Raw genomic sequence first — 24,496 nt, 5'->3', positions numbered from 1 at the left:
TGTGAAAAGCCCCTCTCCAGCTCTCTTTAGCTACTGGAAGGGGCTCTGAGGAATCCCTGGAACCTTCTTGTCTCCACCTGGGTCGTTTCCAGGGGAGGGACCAACAACCACTTGCCCCAGTGCAGAGGGAGGGCAGGGCTGAGCCAAGTAAACATCTCCCTGTCCTCTGCAGCAGCCCCATCCCCAGAGGAGGAAGCTGGAGCTGTTCCTGAGGGTCCACAGCAATGACAGATGAGGGTGGAACTGCAGTTTCTATAGAGACATTTATTGGAAGGGTATAAAAATAGAGTGCGGATTTCAGTAAGAACACTTTGTGGGCAGATAGTCCCAGACATTGGTGGGAGAGGAAGCCAGCAGGGCGGCAGCGTGTCCAGGTTCCCTGATGCACCCAGATCCAGAGAGATTTGATCCCCAGAGATGGGTTAGGACCCTTCTTTCTGCAAAGCTTTCAGTCCTGCTGCTGCATCCTGCCTGGCTTGACAAGAGCTCTCACCAGAGCAGGCACTATTTTATCAACCAGCCTTTGGAAGTGCAACCTGGAGCAGGGCTGAGTCCCCTGCAGAGCGCAGGTGGAACATCTGCATCAGAGAGGAGCCTGTTCCCCTCTCCGTGGCACACTGAGAGCAGCAGTAAATAAGTGCAGTTTGGTTAATGCTGAGCAATGCATAAACGAGCATTTAACAGTCCTCCTGCTGCAGCTGCTTCCAGTCAAAAGTCCCATCCAAAGTCAGATCAAAATTATCCTTTTCCTGCTCTCGGGAGAGCTCCAGAAACACCTGAAATGGGCAAGATAACACTTGGGTTATTTCTCTGTGCTGCTCCTTTGCAGGAGGCACAGCTCTGCAGCCCCTTGAGAGGTGTGGGGTGGCTTTGTGGGGGGAGCAGGGGAGCAGCAGCTGAGCCTCCTGCGCTCTCTGGAGTAACCACACGGGCACCACCTGCCCACAGGTGTATCTGTACAGGTTTTCCCCACCAATGGATTGACTTAAACATTCCTCGTCTTTGCCAGCAGCCTTGCACAAGCAGCAATAAATAACCTGCTGTTTCCAGGGCACCCAGAGGGGCTGGGCACGGGCAGCACCCTTCCTTGGGTGTGCTGTGTGCCTGCCTCGGCCAAGTGGGGTCTGAGATTGATCCAGAATTGTCCCCATCACGCGAAGTCCCAGCAGTAAAAAACCCAAACCATTTTTCACCATTTTACCAGCAGAGAACCCCTCACCCACCACCCTCAGGCAGTTTTTTGATGGAGCTGCCTTTTGCCACTGCACCAGCCCAGGTCTGGCTGCAGCTTTTGTCCCTCTTCCTGCCTTTACAGCACAAATAAAAATCACCTGCCTGAGTCAGGGTATTCAAGGAGAAGCTGTACTCCTCGAGGCTGCAGCTTCGTTTGGCTGTGGAGGAAGGGGAAGAGGGTTGAAAAGGAGCAGTCGCTGTTCTGCCTTTTTAAAAAGTCACCTGGTTTTGCTCTTACCTTCCTCCAGCTTGGAGAAGGACTGGGACAGGGGCAGTGCATCTTTCATTGGGACCTTGTAGACAAGCAAAGAGGGGAACCTTGAGGAAATAGAAGAAAAGGTGATTCTTGCTCTGTATTGAGGTTCTGGGATCAAACCTTTATGGATTTATGGATGTCTTGCTGCCAGGATCACAGGAGGGCTGGATGTGGTGACACTATGAAATCAGATCCCTTTACAGGAAGCTGTTTATCTCTCTCCAGCTGAGATCCTGTGTCTGGCCCTCACACCAGGCATATTTTTAGGGATGAGGCAGTGTTGAAACCACTCCTCATCCCATATTTTACAGTTACCTCTCCTGACGGGCTGCACCGGGGAAAATCTTCAAAATCTCAGCATGCAGAACATCAGAGCTCTCTGGATCCTTGACCTTGATTTCCAGGAGATACCCTTTGCCAAACTTGTTCTTCAGGTACTGGATGGAGCCAATGCACCTGCAGGGAAGGGAGGAACAGAGATGACTGAAATCATTGTCTCCTCACCACCTGCTCCTTCCCGAGAAGGAAACCATGGGAGCACTTCATAAAAGCAGGTGAGGCTGGAGGAGAAGCTTGGCCATGGTTTAGTTGATGAGGAGGCCTTAGGTTAGGTCCTAGGTTGGACTTGACCATCTCAAAGGTCTTTTCCAAGCTAGTTCATTCAGTGATTCTGTGATTTCCAGCTCAGCCAGGTGCTGTCACCCACCGGAGCTGCCCGGCCACCAGGATGGCCACACGGTCACACACGGCCTCCGCCTCCTCCATGTAGTGCGTGGTCAGGATGGCTCCCGACTCCTTGGTTTTCAGGGCATCCCGAATCGTTTTCCTGAGGACCGGAGTGAAAAGAAAAGAAAAAAATTAAAATCTAGCGCTCCCTAGAAATATCAGACATTGTTCTTATGCCTTTGTCTATCCAAATGCCTCACCCCTAAAGTAAGAATTTCCACACGCAGCAACTTTAGATGAATGAGCACATGGTAATGCCTCGAAATAATGACAAAAAATACTTTTGACTCGAGTCTCTTTATGAAATCTTCCAAATCCCATTTAGGACTGTCCTAAAGCTTGCAGAAAGGATGAAGGCAAAATGGTTTTCTCTCCTTGCTCATCCTTGAGCTGGAGAGAGTCAAGAAACGTATTTGCCAATAGAACCATTGGCACGTGAGGGACAGCACCATCCATGGATGGGGTAAAACCCTTTTTATGTAATTTTAACAACAACTTTTGGCTTCCCACCCCTTTCCCTCCGTGGTGGCCCAGTGCCCGGGTTCCTGCTCACCAGACACGGCGCTGCCCGTTGGGATCCATGCCGGTGGAGGGCTCATCCAGGAGCAGCACGGTGGGATTGCCCAGCACGGACAGCGCCACACACAGCTGTGACACGGAAAAGGGGCTCAGCCAAACCTCCCACACACCCTGGCACCGTGTCCACACAGAGCTGTGCACAGTGCCTCCTCGTTTATGGGAGCTCTGATTTATGGGAAGGGTGGGAAAGGCTCATTTCCATCACCCCACCCAACACGGTGCTCTCCCAGGGAGCTCAGGGCACAGGCTGGTTGCTCCACTCAGGAAGGAGAGCTTTAATTAGTGCTTGAGCATTGCAGTGCTCATTATAGGTAACCCAAAACACACCTTCCTGGTTATCCCAGCAGGTAATTTTCTGACTTTTTTGTTTAAGTAGTCTTGAAGCTGCAGAGCATTCACAATTCTGCGGGGAAAGGGAAAAAGTGAAAAAAGAACATTTTTGTTATTCTAAATCAATACTCTCATCAAGGGTTCCCAAAATGACAAAAAAAAAAAAAAAAAAAAGAACTTTTCTCCCCTTGCTCTTGACTCCTGCTTGTTTTCATTAAATATTTATTGTGTTATTAAAATGCAAGTGACTGTTTGAAGCAAAGTGTACTGAGTAAGCCACAAGCGCTTTTCTAAACCCATCATCAGTGTCAACAGCACTACAAATCCCTTGCCAGTGTCAGCTGAGCAGGCAACACTGCAGCACCCTTTCTTGTGGTGCCAAACTCCAACATCAGAGATTTCAGAAAAGCTGCCCAATGATAACTTTCTTAAAAGGGCATTAGTGCTGAATTTATCCCCACCAAATGCACTTGGGAAAATTGGAGGTTTTCTTAACCCACTCACTGAATCACAGTGAGTGGGTTAAGCACTTTTGCAGCTGAGTTTCCTGAGTTTCTTTCAAGGTTTCCTCTGTGAATTTTGACTCTCTGGTCCCCTCCCCATGACCAGGGGGTGGAACATTGACCATCCCAACCCTCCATCTGTACCTGTCCACAGCAGCAGCTGTGTCCTCCTTGCGCAGCCCCTTCACGGCCGCGTAGACCCTCAGGTGCTGCTGCGGGGTGAGGTCCGGCCAGAGAGGGTCCTCCTGGGGGCAGTATCCCAGGAATGCAGGGGCCTGCTCCTGGAGCTGGGAGCCTCCTCCATCTCCTCTCTTCATCAGCACCTGCACAACCAGGCTGGGCATTGTCCCCTCACACAGTGCAAAGGGGTGGTTCAGGGGAAGATTATGGGGTGCAGTGGGGTTAAGGTGAGGAAACCCATGTGGAGGGAGTGATTTCACACTGTTCTTAAATAGAAACATGGCAATCAGGGCAGATCCAACAGCTGATCAAAATCAGAAGTAGCTCACAGTAATTTTATCAATACATTATTTAAGTGAATAGCATAATGAACTCGATTAAAACCTTGATCACTAATAATGCTTTAACAAAAATTGTAGCCTTGACAAAAATGATAGCTTAGCCTAGGTGCAAGGTTTGGATTTTTTTCGTGGATCCATCCCCTTTCCTCCAGATGTCTCCTACCTGCCCAGCAGTCAGGGTTGTCTCTCCAGTGATCATTTTGATAGCTGTGCTTTTCCCAGCTCCGTTGGGCCCCAGAAGTCCTAACACTTCTCCTGCAATCAATACATGTAATTTCTTAGGACTATTCTCCATTCAAGAAATATATCATGCACAGTCCCACAAAAGAAAAAATAGAAAAGACAGCATGCAAATATCAAAAATCATATAAATCAAATAGTTTTATTGCATAAAGTACATGCTGAGAGAGCCCATGAGATTTCAGCTCAAGCTGATGCTGTGAATTGCTCCCAGGAGCTGCTGCTAAAGTGATCCCCTCTCCCCAGGATCTGCATTATTTTAGATATGGACAGCCACAGGTAATTAATAAAATGCACCTACACCAAATTGTTCATTAACACATCAACCCCAGACTGAAGGTGCTTTAACAACAAATCGAACAAATAGATTTGACCTCTCTGTCCTTGCTCAGGTAGCTGAGGATCTGCAGGGAATTAGCTCGGGGTTCAAGGAGAACAGTCCCAGTTCTCACCTTTTTTAACACAGAAGGAAAGGTTTTTGGTGGCTGTTTTCTTCTTCTTCTTCTTCTTCAAAAACGAGCCAGCTTTCTTTACTTTATATTCCTTGCACAGATTGCTGACTATAATGACTGATTTCTGAATGCGAGGAGGAAGAAACAAGATGAATTTATTATCTTAGACAGCATTAATCCTTCCGTTACATTTTTCCATTTAAAAGGCAGAAAACCTTCTCAAGATCTTTGTTTTATAGTTCACCAGGAATATGAGGTGCAACAGGACACTTTATTGTGCAGATTCCTCTCAAGAGCTTTCTTCTCCTGATGCAACCCACACTTTTGGGAGTTTGATTTTCCCAGTGAGACCAGCACAGCCAGAGCATCGGCCTGCACTGGTTTGTGTTTTACCAGGTACAAAATCAAACAAAACAAGAAGGACAACACTTAGGGGTACCTCCTCCTGACTCGGAGCCACCAGGGCATTTCTCACTGCTTCCCTTTCAGCTCTAACATCTTCATCTTCCTCCTCGAGCTCCTTGGGGTGCTGCTGGCTGCTTTCTTTTCTTGGGGAAATCCTAAAAACCCACCAGATTTGGCTTAGGATTTTGTTCTTTTACCTTTGTTCTCCACCAGCGCATTGTGGATAGACCAAGAGTGAATTTCTCCATGATTGGATTTATACTATAATATAACTATTGCTATTCATATTATAATAATTCTTTCTGGTTTTATACTACTACAACTATTGTTATTGATAATAGCAATGATAATAATAAAGAATATTTATAGTCTTTCTTCTTTGTACCAAAAAGAAGCTGGTACATCCCACAGCCTCCTGTGGAGGCATTAACAAACTTGAAAGCTGTTTTATATTATCACACCACTGTTGTATTTAAGGGGCTATTTAAGTCATTAAAAAATCACCATAATTAAAAAAAAATTAAAAACAGGGGCACAATTGCAATGATGTTTTCAAGGAGAAGCAGTGGGGTAGGAGTTTAGATCTCACATGTGCATGTGTGTTGATACAAACCTAAATATTGGGTCCTGTCTCAGCACTGCTTTTCCGTATTTTAACTCCAAAAAGCGAAGAAGAAGAATGAAAGCCACAGAATGGATGTAAGGCTGAAAAACAGAGGTTGCCACATTAGCAGCCTTGCCTTCCCTCCCACCACAGCTGGCACCGAGGTGGTAGCAGTGCTATAAAATACATGGGGGAAACAGAATATGGGAAAATGGAAGCCACTAACACCAAAACTCAGGGTAATCAGCACTGCAGAAAACTCTCTAAGGGGAGAGAAACCCCAATTCATAAAATAACATGGCAGCATGAAGTGATCTGGGCTTATTTCATTTTGCCTTGCCCATTTCAAAGGTGTGAAATTATTTTAGTAGAGGGGCTAAAATGTCATCCAGACCCACCCAGATCCTCCTCCTGCTTCCTCTTACCTGAGGAAGGGGTTTAGGAGACCCACATTCCTAAATAAAAGCAGTGTTAAATGTTTTCTTACTGCAAAGACAGCAATCAGCACATCACTGTCTGGAGCTGTACGAGATGTCTCAGGGTCCTCCAAGAAAATCTGTAAGAATAAAAAAATTCACAATGAAGAGCTGTAATTCTTTAGTATCATTCTGGTTAATGCAGTAACGTTCAAAAATGCCTTGAAAATTTGCAAAACTTCTGATTCACCCCAAACATTCACATAGAGATGAACAAGTGCAGATGCTTGGCTTTGGGAACCTTGGTCCTACACCAGAACAGGTCACAGCTCTCAGTACATGGACCAGACTCTCCTTCCAGATGTCCTGTCCCAGGAAACATCTGGTCTTCTCTGCTTTGGGTTCCAGTGGAGAAGAGGTGGAGGTGAGTGGGACAGGACAGAGGAAGAGTCTCTTGTCCTTGGACTTTATCCCTCAGTAATTTATCATTTATCAACAGTGTTTGTTGCACGAAGATGGGGGGTTTGTTAAATTCTCATCTGACTTTCCACCACCCCCCTCAGCTGACACAGAGTAAAGCCCCTTGTGAGTGTTCTTAATTCTCACTCAGGTTTTGTTCTATGCAAAGTCAGATTCATGGCTTCAGATTTTATCTTAGGGTTGGTCAAGCCACGTTGATTGACTTTTTGGCTGCTCCATCCTTGGCATTGTCCAAAGGCCGCTTGGATGTGGCTTGGAGCAACCTGGTCTAGTGGAAAGTGTCCCCTCACATGGTGGGGGGTGGAATGAGATGAGCTTTAAGGTCCCTTCCTAACCAAACCATTCTGTGATTCCATTCTATGACTCTGCATGGAAAGAATTAAGAGTTTTTACCTAACCTGCAGTCACAGCTGCACAAGAAGGAGCCCCCAGCCCTAATGAACAGCTGGAAAAACGAGATCTGAGCTGAAACAGTCACTAACAGTGCACTCTGGAATATCCCACCCAGGATGAGCCTTCCCAGACTGCAGCGTGCAGTTACCACCAGACTTTGGTCACAAGGACCCAGGGTTGTGTTTTGGCCTCTCGTTGCCCAGAACCACCACTCGCCTGCTGGCCATCGATCACAAAACCCATCAGGGGGTACACGGGAACCAGGAGGGACAAAACATAGAGGGAGGTGCTGGTGCCGCTCACGAGATCCAGGATTCTGCTGATGAAAAGAGAAATAAAGCACACCTGGAAATAAAACAAGAGGGTAACTCAGCTGATGGGAAGGGTTACTCACTGCTCTTTAAAATTGTGTGTCTAGCTCTCCAATTGCCTGTTGAATTTATAAAAATGGACAAAAAAATGAGAAAGATAAGAGGCAGAGAGGGCTCAGGAGATCTTCAGCTGTCTCTGCCTGAGGGTTGGCTGCTGCTTTGGGCCAGCTGGGGAGACTTCCTCCCAGGGACAGGGCTGCTTCAGGCAGAAAAATCAAACATGGGATCCCATTCTGTTCGTTCCCATCCCAATCCATGCCAAATAATCCATCTCCTTCCATGTCGGGCTTGGATGATCAGTGCTAGCCTGATGGCTGCTGTCTCAACACTTCACATCTCTTGGATGTGGGGTGTTCAGCAGAGTGATAAATTTTGCCTCCATTCCTGCACCAGTTCAGGTTAGATCCAGATATTTCCCCATGTCACAGCAGGATTCCGGGAACAGAACACGGTGACACAAATTTAATACAGAATTGGCTGCTATGAAACACACCCAGATTTATGTTCCATATCTCTACCTGGTGTTTTGACACCTAGCTCATCCTTAAGATCTCAAAATGTCTGCAAACCCTGCAGTGCAATATCCAACCATGTGCTCACCACAATCAGGATAAAAGACCAAAGATCACAGCTCCATCCTTTGCGAGAGTTGAAGGAGATCACGTAGATTAAGAGAACGAGGGAAATTCCATAACCCAACGTCCCCATGACCTACAGGGCAAAAAGGCTTTTGTTGGAGAAAATGGAGTGATGCAAAGCACCAGAAACCCATCTATAGCAATGGGGATCAGTGGAAATGATCCCACAGTAAGATCAGGGCATTTAGAAATTGCCACAATTTTACTCTGAGGTGTAAAGGATATATTAAGGCAAGATTTATTCCCTTTATTTCCAGCTGGAGAAACCCAAAAGGTAGGAGGCGAAACAAGGTCAAAGTGTTCCAGAACCATATGCACCCACGGTGTCTCAGCTACCCCCTCCCAAAATATTTTTCCTCAATCCCTCCCAAGCAAACCAACAGGCACCAGAATTGGACGTACCAGCAAGAAGATGGTGCTGGCGCTGACAGAAATATTGTTGCTCATGGCAAACTGGAACCCAAACATGGAGAAGAGCAGGATCCAGCAGAGTGGGATGTCCACCAGTGCCTGACCACACCAGTAGGCCGAGGGGAAGAGCCCCGAGATGCGCAGCTGAGCACGAGCTCCCGTCTGGGAAGGCACAATTTGAAAGGGTAGTTTATTGTTGGTGCCTGTGTGGCCAACTGCACCTGTGGCAATGGCCCCAGGGAATGAAAACAGAATAAAATCTGTCACCACTGTGATTCTGGGCTGAGATTCGACCTCGTTTTGTCTTTTAATATTTTGTGCTGGCTGCAAAACTTCTCATGGATCAAAACACCCCAAGCTGCCAATCATAGGGCTGGACTCAATTACCTCAGAGGTGTTTTCCAGCCTAAATGATTCCCTGATGCTGTACTCAAACGTCCTTCTGGCAATGCAACTGTGATCCCTTCTGCCCACCCCAAACCTGCTCCATTTCAAGGAATTTACCTTACAATCCTGCGTGTAGCCCATTGCAAAGTGAGGAGGAAAACCAGGGAACAACAGCAGCATGTAAATGAAGTAAATGAACATAAAATAATCCCAGTATCGTGGACTGAACAGCTGAAAACACAAGAACAAAGCATTCATGGAAAATGCCTACAACTCATCTTACCATTGATCTTACTGCATTTCTCTTGGATTACAGGGCAGTATGAACAGTCAGCGGGGTTTGAAACCACATTTTGGAAGGTTTTCCTGAACCAGAGCCCTGAAAAGAGCTTGCTGGTGAGGAGAGATGGGTGCTGCAGGTCCCACTTCTCTATCCCAGAGTTGTGAGAAGCTCTCTCTTCCATCAACTGATGGGCTAAAGCTTGAATAATATGTTGGAGAGAATAAGGAGCCCTCCCATCCACCCTCTCCATCCAGCAGGCTTGAGACCCACATGGGAAAAATCAGATCTGGTTTTCCTGAAGTCAGATGTGATTTTTCCAAAGGCACCACGGAGGAAGGTGGATTTACATGTTCAGACAGCCCTACAAAGCTTCCTGTTAAAATCTGATGAATTAGCGAGACCTTAAACTGTTTTTTGACACCTTCTGGCTTCACTTACAGAGAAGAATGGGTGGCTCCAGATCTGGATGTGCTGGGTGGAGTTGAGGGTTCTCAGCAGGGCGTTGCTGATGATGTTCACCAGCACTGGGAAGCAGTTGATGGCCTCCAAGTGGCACAGCACGGTGAACCTGTAGCTCTTCAAAGAGCAGGAAAACAAGGTGAGAACTCCTGGCTTTCCCTCATCTGCAGGGAAGCAGTAGAAAAGGAGCACACCAGGAAAATCCAGGCCTGAAATAGCTTTGCTTATGCCTTGTTGGCTAAAAAACAAATTATGAGGTGTTGGAAGTCTGTATTGCTGTGCTAAAAATGTACATTTTGAGGTGGAAGGTCAGGGAGATGAGGTCTCCTCTCAAGCATGGACTTTACTGCTCAAGACACTTCCTAATTTTTGTACCTGTGGCACAAAAAGTCAACAGGCCCATCCCACAGGGAGAGCTGATGGAGGCACCTTGCTTGATTGTTCAATTGTTGTGAGGAAACTAGAGGGAGAGAAGAAAAATCCTCACCTGACCTTCACGGGAGACTTCTATAGCCCCGTTGTGTTGTAGTTCCTCTGTGATATTTTCCTCCTTTGCTATTTCCACTGTAAGATCCTGGCTCTGGAGCACATGGATGAAGTCATCAATGCCTGTGCCTGGTGTGAGGGCCAAAAGCAGAGGAATTATATCACTGGAAAACAAAAGAGTCTTTGATGGCTTGATTTTTATTTTTATTTTTAAATCTATGGCCACCAAACAAAATGAGAGGAAATCTAATATCTGTGAGCATCAGCCAGCACATGTGTGGTGGATCATTGCACGTTAATTTTTGGGAGCTAATGGATTTCAGTCTGAATTTTTGCATTGTCTTTTTTTCCCCCCCAGCCTTTTCTGAGGTGCTACAAAATGAATTTTCTTTTGGGACTGTCTGATGAAGATATCAGTGTCATTCTCTGGCCAAATAGCATGAAATAGCATTCACTCATGGGAATGTTGAAGGTGAAACTCTGAAAGCAGCCCATTAATTTGACTCAGCATTAGTGAGCCTGGAGTGTGGTGCCTGCTTTGAAAATCCTACACTCTGAAATTGTTTGGATAGAGACCTGGATTTGTGGCAGGGAGAGAACCACATCTCCATCTTACCTCACCTGCTCTGATATCCTTTTTCACATCTCTCGTCAGGATCTCACCAGCTGCTGAAGCCACAGTAGGCTGTGGCTACTCTCTTCCCTCATTAAAATCCCCATCCCCCCTTGGTTCCTCTACATCTACAACTGTCTGCTCTGTTCTGTATTTTCCTCTGGAGCAGCAAACCAGAACTGGGAAGGATGAGGGAAGGCTCGTTGCCCTCACCTGTGTGGTTGTAGACCAGCAGGGTGGTGGGCTCCAGGTAGGATCTCCTCCCCAGGGGCAAGAAGTACTGTGCAGGAGAGAGCTGCCAGGCACTCACACTCAGCAAGCCAGCCATCATGCACAGTTGCAGCACCAGAGGAAGCAGAAAAACCCCATAGAGCAGCAAACTGCATTACGAAAGAGATGAATAAACACTCTGAGAAGAAACATTCAGCAGAAATGCGTTCAGAATGCATTTGTGTTTTGTTGTGTATTCAGGTTACCCAATGCTCTGTTAAAGACTTCAGGCAGTTTTCATAGGATCATGGAAGATCCTGACTTGGATGGGACTCACAATGAGCCCTGACACCCCAACAACCCCACCCTGGGCATCCCTGGCAGCACTTTCCAAACGCTCCTGGAGCTCTGGCAGCCTCGGGGCCGTGCCCATTCCCTGGGGAGCCTGGGCAGTGCCCAGCACCCTCTGGGGGAAGAGCCTTTCCCTGAGATCCAACCTAACTCTCCCCTGACATAACTCCAGCCATTCCCCCAGGCTCTGTCACCAATGATGAGAGAATTTTATTTCCAGAAGTCTCAAACCTTGATCATTCACCAAATAATTCAAAATGTAGCAGGGAGAGGACCTCAGATCTGGAGTGCTCAACTTTTTAGGTCCATGAAATGCCTTTCAAACTTCCTTTAGATACAAGTTTCTCATAAATCAGCATATTCCTTTAGTTCCTTTGCCTCACCAGAGAACTCCAGCCTGAACACCAGTGGGGCCAAATGAGTTCAAACACTGGCAACATGAGAGAATTAAAAAAAAAAAAAAAAGCAGAGGAAGACTGAAAGTACTCTCTGTACACACTAATTTATTTTAAAACTTCCTCCATTTAATATAAAAGTATTTCTAAGTGATTCTTTTCTTTGGAAAGGAAATGGGTTTCTCTTCCATAAATTACTCAGCATAGAAATGAAAATGCACAAAAGGGAGATTTTGTGTTACTGGCACTGGAAAGGAAAAAACTTTCCCCTCCTCTGAGTGCAGATCATTCTCAGATCATTCCTAGCCAAGACCTCATCTCAATTAATCCAACCTCATCGAAACCGGGGTGTGGAAATTGTCCCCCCTGGTGTGACTGTGTCCACTCCCAGACCTCCAGGAGAGAATCCCTTTGGTACTTACATCGACTGCAGGGCCTTCACAGAGCTCTTGAGCTTGAAGAAGTGCACCTGTGCCATGGCAGAGACCTGCTGCCTCCAGAGGGCCAGGCCCTGGACCGACGCCTTCCTGGTGTCCGAGAGCAGCAGGGAGCCCGGCCTTGCCTCGTCGAGGCATTGTGGTCCTGCTTCTGCCCATTCCTCCCCAGGGATGTGCTCATCTGCAGAGAGTTTCCACGTGCAAATTTATGTCCAAGCCCAGCTTCTAGGCTGGGATTCATGAAAAGCTAAGAGCCACCTTTGGAGGTTACTGCAGAGGAGCTGATCTCTTTGGCTGTGGGTTGTAAATTCACAGCCACGACTGTACCTTCTTGAGTCGCTGTGGCTTCTCCCTCCAGCCTTAGGAACACATCCTCCAGGGTCGTCATGCTGACTCCATAGTTTATAATTCCCTGCTCAGAGCAGCTGTCGAGGCTACTGAACAGATCTGCAGGACAGAGATAAAATAAAGGCATGAACACAGATGTTCAGATGAGTCAACCTGACTGGAGCATCTCCAGTGACAGAGAAAGCAACAGAGGAAGGAACTGGATAAAGGAACAGGACACAAAGGTGTGGAGGAACACAAAACTGCCACAGCCACCCCTCATGGAAGAGGTTTCCCTGCTTAGCACCAACATTTTGGACTGGTTTTCATCCTCTGTGGGATGGTCAGGCTGAACTGATGGGCATGGTGGGTGAGGAGCGGGCACAGAGCAGCAAAGGTTGTGTGAGGTTTTCTCTTATCTCTGTCTTTTCATTTAACAGGAAGAGAACTGAACTCTCAGTAACACCTAGCCCAGATTAGCCTGCTGGGTTTGCCATTGCGAACAGTAGAAAAGCATTTGTTGCACAGTTTGACCTTAAATGTATGATAAAATTGTGGGGAAAACCCAGACTGAGACAGTCCTGATGCGAATGTGTAGAAAACCTCCCTTTGCATTTCTCGTTCTCCACATTTGTCGTTATTTTTTTCTCTATGGTTAATTCTCAGTTATTTTCACATACATTACCTGGGAATTTATTCACGTTTTCTAAAGGCAGTTTATATCTCAGTTCATACTGGCTGTGTCCTGAGAACGTGGCGTTGGGGATCTGCCCTTTCACCAGGGATGTCACGTTCTCCAAGCCACAAGACTCACTGACGTGGATCCTGTTGTGTGGAAAAAAGACAGATGTGGAATAAAAACAACCCAAACCCACCCAGACAAACAACAGCCACCATTTTATGGATGCATAAAAAGAAAACTCCACCAGTCTTCATTCATACCCTACTCTGGATTAACTAACCCTAATCCTTACTGCTGTTTCAGTTAATGTTAGATGAATCTGAATGCAGTTAATTTGCTTGTTTTGATGACATCTGCTCTAGGGTTTCATTAATTCTGGTGTCCCCTTGTACTTGCATGTTGCCAGGTATTGTTGGGGCTGAAGGAGATACCTTAAATGATAGCAAATCCCCCATTTTTTCTTCAGGAACAGAGAAGAGCCAACGCACTTCAGCCTCCCGTGTGAGATAAAAGCCTTGCGGTCTAGAGGAAGGAAAATCCAAAGGAATTCATAGTGCAGAGCAGTTGTTCCCATCTTTTGGGGCTTTGTGCTCCAGGGTTGTCCTGCAGGGATGCCCCAGACAGAGCCCATGCTCACCCGCCAGGATATCGGCCTCATCCATGAACTGGGTGCTGAACAGGATCACCCGCCCCGCCTGCTGCTCCCGCAGGAGGCTCCACACCTGGTGCCTGGAGAGAGGATCCAGCCCAGCCGTCGGCTCATCCAGGAGCAAAACCTGCAGGAAGGATGGAATCAGACATTCCTCATTGCTGGAGCAGCTGCACGTCTGTGGGGTTTGGTGTTCTGAAGGCAAGAGAGCCAGTGTTGGGAAATAGAATTATTGGGATCAATAAAAGAACTGTGCAAGCAATAGGCCTGGAAGTTTTAGGCTTGTGTGTGAGAAAACTTTCCATGGGAAAGTCCCTGTGTGAAAGATAACAAGCAGGCCTGAGAAACAGAGAGGGAGTGAAAACTTGCAGCTGTGCTATCCGGGAGTGAACGAGGGAGATGAGCACTGAATTCTTTTGATCATAACAAGACTATGGAAACTTGCCAATTTAAGTCCAATTATGTAGAAATAGAAATGTGTCTTGATAAGCTTTAAGCCACTTAGGAGCTAACAAGCTGGTATACTATATAAGTGCCTTTGGACTGCTAATAAATGGAGTTTTATGGAGTTCGCTTATCAACCATATTGGTTTGGACTGTTTCTCTCTCCCCTCGCTGGGGCCCGGGCTCCTTGTCCCGCTGAGCCTCTAACAAGCCAGGGCATCTTTTAGACAAGGGCAGCTGTTCTGTGGGCTGGGAGGGCTCAGGGAACTCTCTCTGCTTCCAAATGTGACTGGCAAGGTGGGTTATGAATTAAACAACAAAAGAAAATATGAAATATATTCATTTTAATAATTATGAGCACTTTAAAGAAGTCTGAAATCCTAGAGCCAAATACGTGCCCAGGGTTTTAGTCATGTCAGACATGAATATTCCCAATATCACAGAGCTATGCCTGCTGCTTTACCTGGGGGTTTCCAAGCATGGCTATTCCAATGGATAACTTCCTCTTCTGCCCACCACTCAGTTTCTCAGCTTGAGTGTCTTGAATGTTGCTGATATCCAGCAGTTCCAGAATGTTTTGCACCTAGAACAGCACAAAGGTGTCCATTCTCAGCAGCCATTGTCCTCCCATCCTTTATTAGGGTGGATTTAGATTTATAGCAGGTATCAGGAGGAAATCCTTCCCTGTGAGGGTGGGCAGGCCCTGGCACAGGTTGCCCAGAGAAGCTGTGGCTGCCCCTGGATCCCTGGCAGTGTCCAAGGCCAGGTTGGACGGGACTTTGAGCTTCGATTTTCAGAAGATCCAGGCGGATCCCTTGAGCTTCCCAGTGCAAAAGGAGCCACCATGGAATGGTGGGGAACACACTCACCTCTCGCTCTACCTCTTTGGACTTGATGCCCTTGATTTCTGCAAAAGTTTTCAGGTTTTCTTTCACTGTCAAGACCTCAAACTGTGTGTTGAACTGCGGGCAAATCCCGATCATCCCCCTGATCTCCTCCCTGTCTCCCATTTCGGAGAGTCTGTAGTTGTATATGGTGGCAGAGCCTGTTCACAGGGATAAATGGGATGAGGGGGAATGAATTGATCTTTACAGATTTTGGATCAAGGCCACTCCATCCCAGCCTTCTCCTACCTTCTGAAGGGAAGCTGAGCCCACTGAGCACGTTCAGCAGCGTTGTCTTTCCAGCCCCACTGTGGCCCAGCAAGGCCGTGATCTGACCCTCATAAATGTTTAAAGACAAACCTAGAACAAAAGTAACACCAAGTTTGGGAAAGAAATGAGGCTTGAATTGTCCCCACTCACTGCCAAAAGCAAGAGAAGTCAAGAAGTACAAGAATTAAGTAGTAATAACCAGACTGAGTGGGGCAAAGCTCTGCAGATCTTTAACTAAAGGCATATGGGGTGGATCTGTATTTAGCAGAAAAGACAGAAATAAAACAATTTAAAAAAATAGAAATAATTCTTCTCTTTAGTCTTATTAAAAACAGAAATCAGTAAAAGCTGAAAAAACCAGTGATCAGTCACATCAATTAATATTTGACATATATTTTCAAGCAATGCAAGTGCTTTTTTTCATTGACTGACTGTACAACGGTGTTTCCTTGTCTTTAACAGGAATCAATCCCACAGCCTTCATACCTCTTAAAGCTTCTGTCTTCTTGTCCTTCTTTTTATAGGCTTTTTTAATATTGTGGAGCCTAAAAGGAAGGTGAGGAGGTTATTCTCTGGGGAGTCCTGTAAATGCTCTTCCCTGATGCCCTTTTACATTCCTATGGCCCTCAGGTGACAATGACAGAAATGGCATGGAACAAATAGGAGGTGCTGGAAAACAACACTGAGATTCACAGGTTTGACAGCCCCTGTGCCCAGGTGTGAACTGGGCCCTGTCCCCAGGTGTGAACATCACAACCTGGCACCAAAAATGGGGCAGCAAGACTGGCAAAGACAAGGCCCAGCCCATTGCAACAGAAGACAGGTTTACAGAAAAAAAACCCTGTTATTTTTTAAATCTAAATTTACCTATATTTCATCATTAGTGACCAGTCTGAATTATCTTTTTATCTCTAGATTTTCTCAGTGAAACATTTTTATCTCTAATTTTTCTCCGTGAAACAAAGTGTTTTGCAAGAGCTTCATGAACATGAAAACTGCCTGGAAAAGTCCAACCCAAGCTGATGGAAGGGGCAGGGATCAGTGGGAGCACAAAACCACAGCTACCAGACACCAGCAATTCCTTCTCTCTTAACCTGATGGCCTCTTTCCCCAGGAATTCGGGGGGCACAGGTTCTACATCATCCCCAAGGAGCTCCTCAGGGTTCGCTGTGGATCTGGGCATGTCCGTGGTGGAGCCTCTCCTGCTCTTCCAGTACGAAGCCTTCAGGCAGAACAGAGGAGGGTCTGGAATCCCATATTTGCCTGCCAGGAAAGCAAAAAGATGTTCTGTCACTAACCAAAGGCACAGCCAAGACACCATCCTAGACTAAACATTTAGGAGATTCAAGTAAGTATAAAATTGGTGCTTTTTCCAGTCAAAAGCCCCCATGTTTGGAGCAGAGGTAGAGGAGACCAGAAGGTTGGATTCAGGCCTTTCTCTAATGAAGTCAAGACTTTATGTATTACATTATGACATTGTAATCTCATAAATAGTTCAACAACAGCATAATTCGAAAGAGAAAATGTTGAATAATTTGTTGTCATTGATTCTGTGAATTGCCAGCGTGCGCCAGTCACAGAAAAGTCACTCCACAACATAATACATTTCTTTTAGTCCAAACCTTGTTTGAGTTGACTCAGAGAATGGAGCAGCCCATCATTTCCTTGAGATATCCCATGCAATCCATGTAAATAAAAAGAAATCATTCCTACCTGGCAGAATTTTGTCGAAATACAGAGCCAACAGCATGTACAAGACTGAGTCAAACACCAGCAATACGTATGTTGAAAATAAAAAGTATGCTTCCTCCATAAGGTTGGAAAAGGAGAAACCTATTCCATATTTCTCTAAATTGAAAATCTGAAATAAAGGAGAAAGAAGAATGAATTTCAGGCTGGAAAAAAATGCACACGCCATCAAACCATGGATGCAACTGTTTGTTAACCCAGAAATCATCTGCAATACTGACCAACTGTTCTTATTTTCCTTCTAAATGGGAAGGGGAATAAATTTACTCCATGCAGAGATCTTAATGCTTTCATCCAGAATTTTCCAGAACAATCCAGAAAGAGAAGAAAAGATCATAGTTTTAGAGGTCAGTTCAGGAAACCTGGTATTGGCACCTTTGATGTGACAGAGTCATGACAAAAATGCTCTAATTTCCATAATGATTGATGTAACCGTATGGTGAATTAACAAAGTCAGTCTCTTCTTCTGCTGGTGCAGAAATCTCCTCTCCCAGGCAGATTTTTTTTATATATATCAAGAAATCAAATATTAGATTACCAGAGCTAGAAAGAGCTATGGAGATATGACTAATGGAAAACTGTGAGACTGCAATTTATCCAAGGTGGGGCTGGAGGAAGGGCAGCAGCAGCAGGAATGCAGAGCTGGATTTGCACAGTCCCTGCTGCCAGGAGGAGGGGAGTGACTGGGCAGCCAAGGATGCTGTCCCTGATGCTCCCGAGGATAATGGGGCTGTTGTGTGCGGGGATGGGGCTTCCTCGGGGTCATGTGGAAGCTGCAGAAGTGCACAGCAGCAGATTTTTTTTTGTGCCAGGGGCCCTGCTTGTCTCTGCATTCATCTGACTTTAAAGCAGGGGAAGGGGATGGGGGCGTTGAAGCCCCTCAGTGCTGCCCAGCAAGAGCTCAGCTCACGAGGGGGCTTCAAAACAGGCTGTGGAGATGAATGAAAAATGCCTGAAGGTTTTGCAGCTGGATTTTTGAGCTGAGGGCAGGAATTCCTGTGCCTTTCTCTACCAGCAGGGGAAGGTTTGAAACACAGATTTAGAAAAAACAAAGATTTTAGTTATAGGCTGGTTTTGTTGAAATTAGTTAGAACAGGAAAGAATTCGGGCCCAGCTAGAGTTAATTAAAATAGTTAAGAGAGCTGGACCTGAAATGGGTTTTAAGATGTTAGTAACTTAGCAGTCACTAAAGTAATTAGGATTGTTAAAGTTCAGAGAGGCAAAAAGGTCAAAATGAGGAAGATGAGTTACTTCATCTTTTTAAGACCACTGACCCCACCAACTCCATTCCGAGCACACACTGTGCATGCTTAATGACATTTAAGCTCATTTCCATATGAAGTGGAGAATGGGAGGTGTTAATGTTATGAATATGCATTTGTATTTTGGATATTCATAACTTTTGTAAATAAAAAGCTTTGTGTTTGCTTGGATCGGGGCCCTGCGTCTTAGGGAGCTATCCCACGCAGAGCCTGGTGCCAAATAAAACATGCACTTTCTAACTCTAAACTGCTAGAGAGTTTTTGTCCATCTCAGTTGGATATTGATATTAGATCGATATTCACAGTTTGGTATATCAGGTTCAGCTGCAGCGAGGGTGCCCCCGTACCTTGACAATGCCAGTGTTGAATGCAAAAGGACACATGAGACCAAGAAACCACTTCAGTGGCTCTGGGACATCTTCTATCAGCACCGCCAGGCTCAGGAATCCGAAGATAAAGATGATGAGGAACCCGACGGAGCTGACAAGCTTGGAGGTCCTCAAGAGGGAGCAGAGCATGAAAACCAGGTGGATCTGTAAGAACAGAAGTTTCCTTCAACCACTGAAGGAAATAAATATCCTTAACAGCAGCACTTCCATTTGCCAGGCACCAGATCTCTGGTGAGCTGAGTCTGTATAATAAAATCCACTAAAGCCCTCCTTAGTGGGTTGAGCTGAGTTTCAAGCTGGGCCTTTTGTATCCAAACAAGGGCCTGTCAGCCCTTCAGGCTGTAAATCAAATCTCTGCTGCTGGCCTAGAAAAGCCACTCAGCTGTTCCAGCCAGCGTGGCCACACAAAAGTCCTGAGGACTGTGCAAAAAGCTCTGGAGCAATGCTTAGGCTCAGCAGCATGGTAATAAATCATGTGGTGAGGAAATCTGGCTTTAAAGCCTGACTTACACACGCCAGGCCATAGAGGAAAAACAGGAGTGAGACTGCAGGGAAGCTGCTGGTGTAGAAAGGCTCCCACAGCACGAGGGCTGTCAGCAGGCACGAGAAGATCAGCACATAAAGAGAGTACAGCAAACTCCAGGAGAGCCTGGGGAGGGAAAGGCACCATCACCCTTGTGGTTCATTAACAGCCCTTGTTACAACTTCATCTGCAGGTCAGAATCATTTTACATTTAATTATTAGTTATTAGTTATTTTCCATGGAAGTAATTTCTCTTTCACATCCTCAGAGCAGACGGATGATCCAGCTTAGGAGGAAATACCCCAGGGAGAAGAGGACACCACTGCCATGCTCAGCCCTCTGCTTTGTCCTTCCAGTGCTGGAGAAGAGTTATGAACCCATTTAACTGATTAACTGACTGCTCAGGTGCCCAGGAACCGACAGATTTTGGGGAAACACATTCCAGTTAAAGAAGAACTCACCAAAATGCAATGTCCTGCAGCCCCATGGTCCTCATCAATACTTTGAGCTTTTTCTTTTCTCGAGTAACATTCCTCGATAAGAAATACATGAAGGGAAAGAAGCACATCACGATAACCACCATGAAATAGCTGTACTCCAGGCTGATGGAGAAGAGGATGCTCTGGGACTTCATTCGGACGCCAGCAATGGATTTCATTTCTTCCCAAACAGAATGATTTGCCACCATCTATAGGAATGCAACGTCAATAGATCAGCATTTCGTTTATTTTCTGCCGTGAGATCCATTTGTATAAGGAATGTTCTGCTTCATCCTCCTTGCATTAACTTGTTAAAGCAGCTTTATTTTCTGACAAATCCCTTGCTATCCCCATGGTACAGGTTGCCTTTCCTCTATCATATTTAAAACAAAAGGATGTCTCCACCAGTTCCTAAATTGGATTTACCTCTATAATAGCAGCATCAATGCTGGACTGCAGGGACAGGAAGCCTTTGTACCAGTACTTGGGGCTGTTGCAGTACATCGGTGAGAACTCGTAGCAGCTGTCTGCAAGGTAAAGGGCATCACACGAATGAAAAGTAATTAATTTTTGCTATTAAACGTGATGACAAGAATGCATTGGCACTGTGGGAAACTCTTCAAATGAATGGTGACAAAAAACAAAACCCCAAACCAAAACATCCAAACCCCCAATTTATTCCACCACTTAAAAACTGTGGATTATTCCCACCCTGTCCACTCCAGGCAACCACCCCAAAGTTCTCCCTTTGAGTTACCTATGTATCCAAAGACTTCATTGGGAATAACCACGTGGCTAGTGGGAAACCTGAGCTGGTAGGAGAAGTTGTCCTTAAATACAACCCCTATCGTTTCCTCATTTGAAATCCAGGCTTTCTCCATGGCTCTCTCATCATCCAGTTCCTCCAGTTTTACACCTGTGGAGCGTCAGGAAAATACTGCCATGAGATTTTGTGTCTGGAAATGTGTCCGCAGCATTGAGGGAATGTTCTGCTTTCTTAGCCCTGCAACTCCTCCTTTTCCAGTTCTCACTGGCCAGGGAGGCAGCTCCAAATAATTCACAATTTACCAATTGAGAAGAAAAGCACCTCCAAAGAGTGAACCAAGGTGTTTTAAAAGAATTAGGGAATATTAGGTAAGGCAGAGCTTTACAGATCAGAAGGGCACATGGCCTCACAGGTAGTTTAAATCCTGGAGAAGAAATATTTGTGAAAACGGAGGATTTAGGGTGAATTTTCTCTCCTGATCAAAGGTGTTGCAGAACAACTAAAACACAGCATGCACACAATAGGTTAAATAATGACAAAATTCAATATTTAAAAAGGAAAACCCACCTGTCATGACAGAGCTGGAGGCCACTTTATTCATGATGTGCCTCGTGGTGGCAGTGACGGGGGTGAACATGATGGTGACCCCGGTGGCATTGAAGGCAGGGTCATCCAGGTGCCCCAGGTGGCTGTAGGGCACTTCAGGGTAGGGGACTAGCACCATGAACGAGGACACAATGAACACCAGGAGCAGGAAGAGCAGGGACAGAATCCACTCCTACACCAGGGAGAGCAGGGAGGAGAATTTCATGGCAGTATAAAAACATGTTCTTTGTGGGGTGAAAATACAAACAAGAGGAATTCAGTCTTTGTGGGATTAAAATACAACCAAGAGGAGCTCAGTCACACCAGTTTCCAGGATGTTAATGAAGAGACTCTTTGCAGTGTGCCCATCACCTGCTCCAAGAGCCCATCTGTGCCCTCATTTGTCACAAACCAGACACAAATATCACCAGTTTAAAAAAAAATTCAAGTCTCCAAGTGTTCATTACCAGCAAGGCTTCTCAAAAGTACTTTAAGTTCTGATTTTACCCAAAGAAATTGGTGTCCAGGGGCAGGCAGGGATTGGGCACTCGCAGTAGTTAGCTACTATTTTGGTTTAATTTTTGATTCTTTCTTACCTGAAAGCTCTGCATCCTCATCCTCCACTTGATCAGGACATTTTTCCACAAGAGAATTTTAGTTTGCTGGAATACACTTACACTCCTCTGGAGCGTCTTCATCTTTGAGCCTAGAGACAATTTCTTCTTGAAAATTGCTTTCAAATACAGCAAAAAGCTCAACCAGCAGCAACTGGTTTTAGTTGCGCAGTCCTTGCAGATATGCAGTGGCACTTTCTCTCCCTTTTTACAGCAAGAATAAACCCAGATGTTGTGTGCTGAGCACAACCACCCCCGCAGCACAGGGTCCAAGAGACCTCCTCACCCTCAACACACTCCAACCCTCACAGCTCAGCAGCAAACGCTGCTAAAAATCAGAATTTCAGGCTTCCATGCTGCAGCACGGGGAGTTTGGGAGGAGTTACTGATGAAATAAAAAAGGGAGTATCACATTACATGACCTAATCGGCTTGGGTGGGCTTCATAGACAAGGAACAACAACAATTTTGTTAATTAAAATCCCTAAAATCCTTTTGCTTGTAATTTTAATGTGCTGTAGGCTCAACACCAAGAAATGTTGAGCAACTCCTGGCTGTGGTGTGAGCTGAGCTCTTTTGGAAAACAGCATCTGTTGAAGGAAACTCAGAGCCATGAGAGAACAAATTCTTGGAAGTGCGTGGGAGAGATGGCACTGCCGGGTTATTCATGAAAAATCAGAGAAAACCAAATGGCCACGAGCACACACTGATGTGTTACCCCAAAAGACAGGGCAGAATCCTCCAAATGACATGGTCAAAGCAAAACAAAGATTATTTTGCCTGGTTAATGCTGGTGGTGGGAACTGAAAGAAGTAGAGCATAAAGCTGCCTGTCAGATTTCTGCAGATGAGATATCTGCTTATTAACCGTCCATAAAATAATCATGACGACCTTTAATGAGCACAAGGATGAAGCACCTCTATGCAAAAGAGCTCTGCTCACACGGCCAAACTGCTCTGCTGTCACATCTGTAGCTAAAATCGCTTTTAAACAAAATCCTCATCTTCTCTAAGTGATTCTCAGGTAGAAATATCAGAGCTTTTACAGACCTAATCCTTTCAAGCCTTCCTGTCATAGGGAAGGAGGATTTATGTTCTGTTCCCCTGGGGGTCGATGCCTCATGGTGCTGACAGGCAAGACAGAGTTTATCTTCTTGCAAATATTTCTACTCAGCCCTCAGGGGTTGAATCTCCGTGTGAGGAGACAGCAGGCGCTGGAATGCTGGAAAAGCAGCCGCGGCAAAAGGGCAGCCCGGGGTGCCTGATGCAAACACTTGTCCTGGCACTTTGGGAGGGTGAGGCAGGGATGCCAGCTCAGGGGCAGGAATCTCCTCGTTTGCCTTCATCTCTAAACAGGCTTTGTTTCTTACAGATGATCCCACTAATCCCAGCTGTATAAAAATTTGAATTTAGCCTGTGTAATAACCTCTAGATTTCCCTGAGGAAAGTGGGGATTTAAACTTGCCATTTCTTGGTCGCTTTTTCACCCCCCAGAAGTGAGGATTAGGATGTTGTGTGTCACCTGTGCACATCTCCCCCCTGACACGGGGTTTGTGTCACAGCTAAAGCAGGCTTCCAGTTTGTTCTGATATGGGGTAACCTCGACAGGCTGACACCCCCAGGAGATCCTGGCTGGAATGGAGAGCTGGCACACCGGGAGCTCATCCCGGACGTCCCGCATGCCCCTCGTGTGGTCACCCCTCAGTGCTGACTGACCCCGGCCGTGCTGCTGCAGAGTTTGGGCAGCTGGGGGAAATGCAGCACAACTGATTTCTTTGCTCCTGTGATATTTCAGGGGGAATTTTTAAGAGCATAAGATAGACAGAACTTCTAAATTCAAACTTTAGCTTACACTGGAGATAGGGAAAGAAATCTGCTCCTTCTTTGTCCTGGATTACTTAAAATACTGAGCTGAACCTACTGCTTCTTCTTAGTGCTGAGAAACATTGGAAATAAACCTCTGCCATAAACTGAGCTCCATTTGTGTGATATTTCGTCTCAAAGTAAGGTTAAAAAGACTCTCTCACCTTTAAACACCCCTAAGTTTAATCACAAACTTAACTCAACCTATTAGAAAGATGCCCCGTGCCCCACCTACACATTTGTACCCTCACCCAGTGTTATTAACAGTGCCATAATTCACTGGGTGTTTTCATACCTTCCAAATAATATTTTTTATTTATCCTTAGGAAGAATGCTTAAGTGTTAACAGGAAGGTTTGAGAGGAATCCAGGGCTTGTCCTGGAGGAGCAGAGATGCTGAGCCTCCCTGGGATGGACTGGCTGAATGTCCCAGAGATTCCCAGCTCTCCTTTGTTGTTTTTTTCCCCTCAGGCACTTCTGCAAAAGACACTCCTCACCCCATGGCTTCTCTTTTCCCTGGCTTCCTTCCCCTTCCTCCCTGGCAGAGCTCGGGCTTTATTTGTGTCAGAAAAAGCAAACAGAGCACATCGCTGTTGAGGCGCTGGAGCAGATTGTCCGAAAAGTTAACTCAGGACATTCTTGAGTCGTGGCCAAGAGAAGAAGAACAAGCCCCACAACAAACTGCACAGATATCCTTTCTCTGGCAAACTCCGTTGTGTTCCTCAGGGCAGCAAGAGGGGCTGAAGTCAACAGCGATGTCACGGCACGGGCCGGGGGAACAAACAGTGGCAAACTGTTCCCGTGGCATCAGCCACAGAGCAGGAGCAGCAGAGG

General features: G+C 46.0%; 1 protein-coding gene across 2 annotated transcripts; it reads right to left on the bottom strand.

Annotated features, from left to right (window-relative positions):
* Positions 1-244: 244 nt before the first annotated feature.
* LOC138120018 (ATP-binding cassette sub-family A member 10-like) lies at positions 245-22,122 on the bottom strand. Of its 2 annotated transcripts, XM_069032421.1 has the most exons (38): positions 21,785-22,122; positions 21,171-21,381; positions 20,595-20,753; positions 20,264-20,364; positions 19,820-20,046; positions 19,346-19,484; positions 18,794-18,979; positions 17,149-17,296; positions 16,530-16,698; positions 15,922-15,980; positions 15,415-15,525; positions 15,151-15,326; positions 14,745-14,864; positions 13,826-13,964; positions 13,620-13,710; positions 13,192-13,331; positions 12,507-12,626; positions 12,165-12,360; positions 11,000-11,166; positions 10,175-10,302; positions 9,667-9,804; positions 9,063-9,176; positions 8,550-8,720; positions 8,110-8,220; positions 7,355-7,483; positions 6,337-6,405; positions 5,859-5,950; positions 5,280-5,400; positions 4,841-4,964; positions 4,312-4,403; positions 3,772-3,950; positions 3,122-3,197; positions 2,769-2,863; positions 2,196-2,315; positions 1,805-1,945; positions 1,472-1,551; positions 1,336-1,391; positions 245-776 (listed from the first exon to the last, which is right to left on the bottom strand). In XM_069032421.1, exons 1-38 carry the CDS (start codon positions 21,884-21,886, stop codon positions 678-680), a joined length of 4,896 nt encoding a protein of 1,631 aa, XP_068888522.1. In that variant the 5' UTR covers positions 21,887-22,122; the 3' UTR covers positions 245-677. The 2 variants fall into 2 exon arrangements, with proteins under 2 accessions (XP_068888522.1, XP_068888523.1); XM_069032422.1 differs by lacking the exons at positions 19,346-19,484; positions 20,264-20,364; positions 20,595-20,753; positions 21,171-21,381; positions 21,785-22,122 and having other exon boundaries at positions 19,820-19,896.
* Between the last annotated feature and the right edge of the window lie 2,374 nt (positions 22,123-24,496).

This window comes from Aphelocoma coerulescens, chromosome 18 (assembly GCF_041296385.1).
Source record: "Aphelocoma coerulescens isolate FSJ_1873_10779 chromosome 18, UR_Acoe_1.0, whole genome shotgun sequence".
In the NCBI taxonomy this organism is placed as follows: domain Eukaryota; kingdom Metazoa; phylum Chordata; class Aves; order Passeriformes; family Corvidae; genus Aphelocoma; species Aphelocoma coerulescens.
This window is presented reverse-complemented; position numbering and strand designations above follow the sequence as displayed.

What these genes read in the sequence shown, in the direction of transcription:
- LOC138120018 (XM_069032421.1), bottom strand. Translation starts at nt 21,886, where the DNA reads ATGAAGACGCTCCAGAGGAGTGTAAGTGTATTCCAGCAAACTAAAATT. An exon ending in CTCCAGCTCTGTCATGACAG is followed by an intron (nt 20,754 to 21,170) that starts GTGGGTTTTCCT and finishes GACGCTCCACAG; the next exon opens with GTGTAAAACTGGAGGAACTG. An exon ending in AGACAGGACCCAATATTTAG is followed by an intron (nt 5,401 to 5,858) that starts GTTTGTATCAAC and finishes GTGGGTTTTTAG; the next exon opens with GATTTCCCCAAGAAAAGAAA.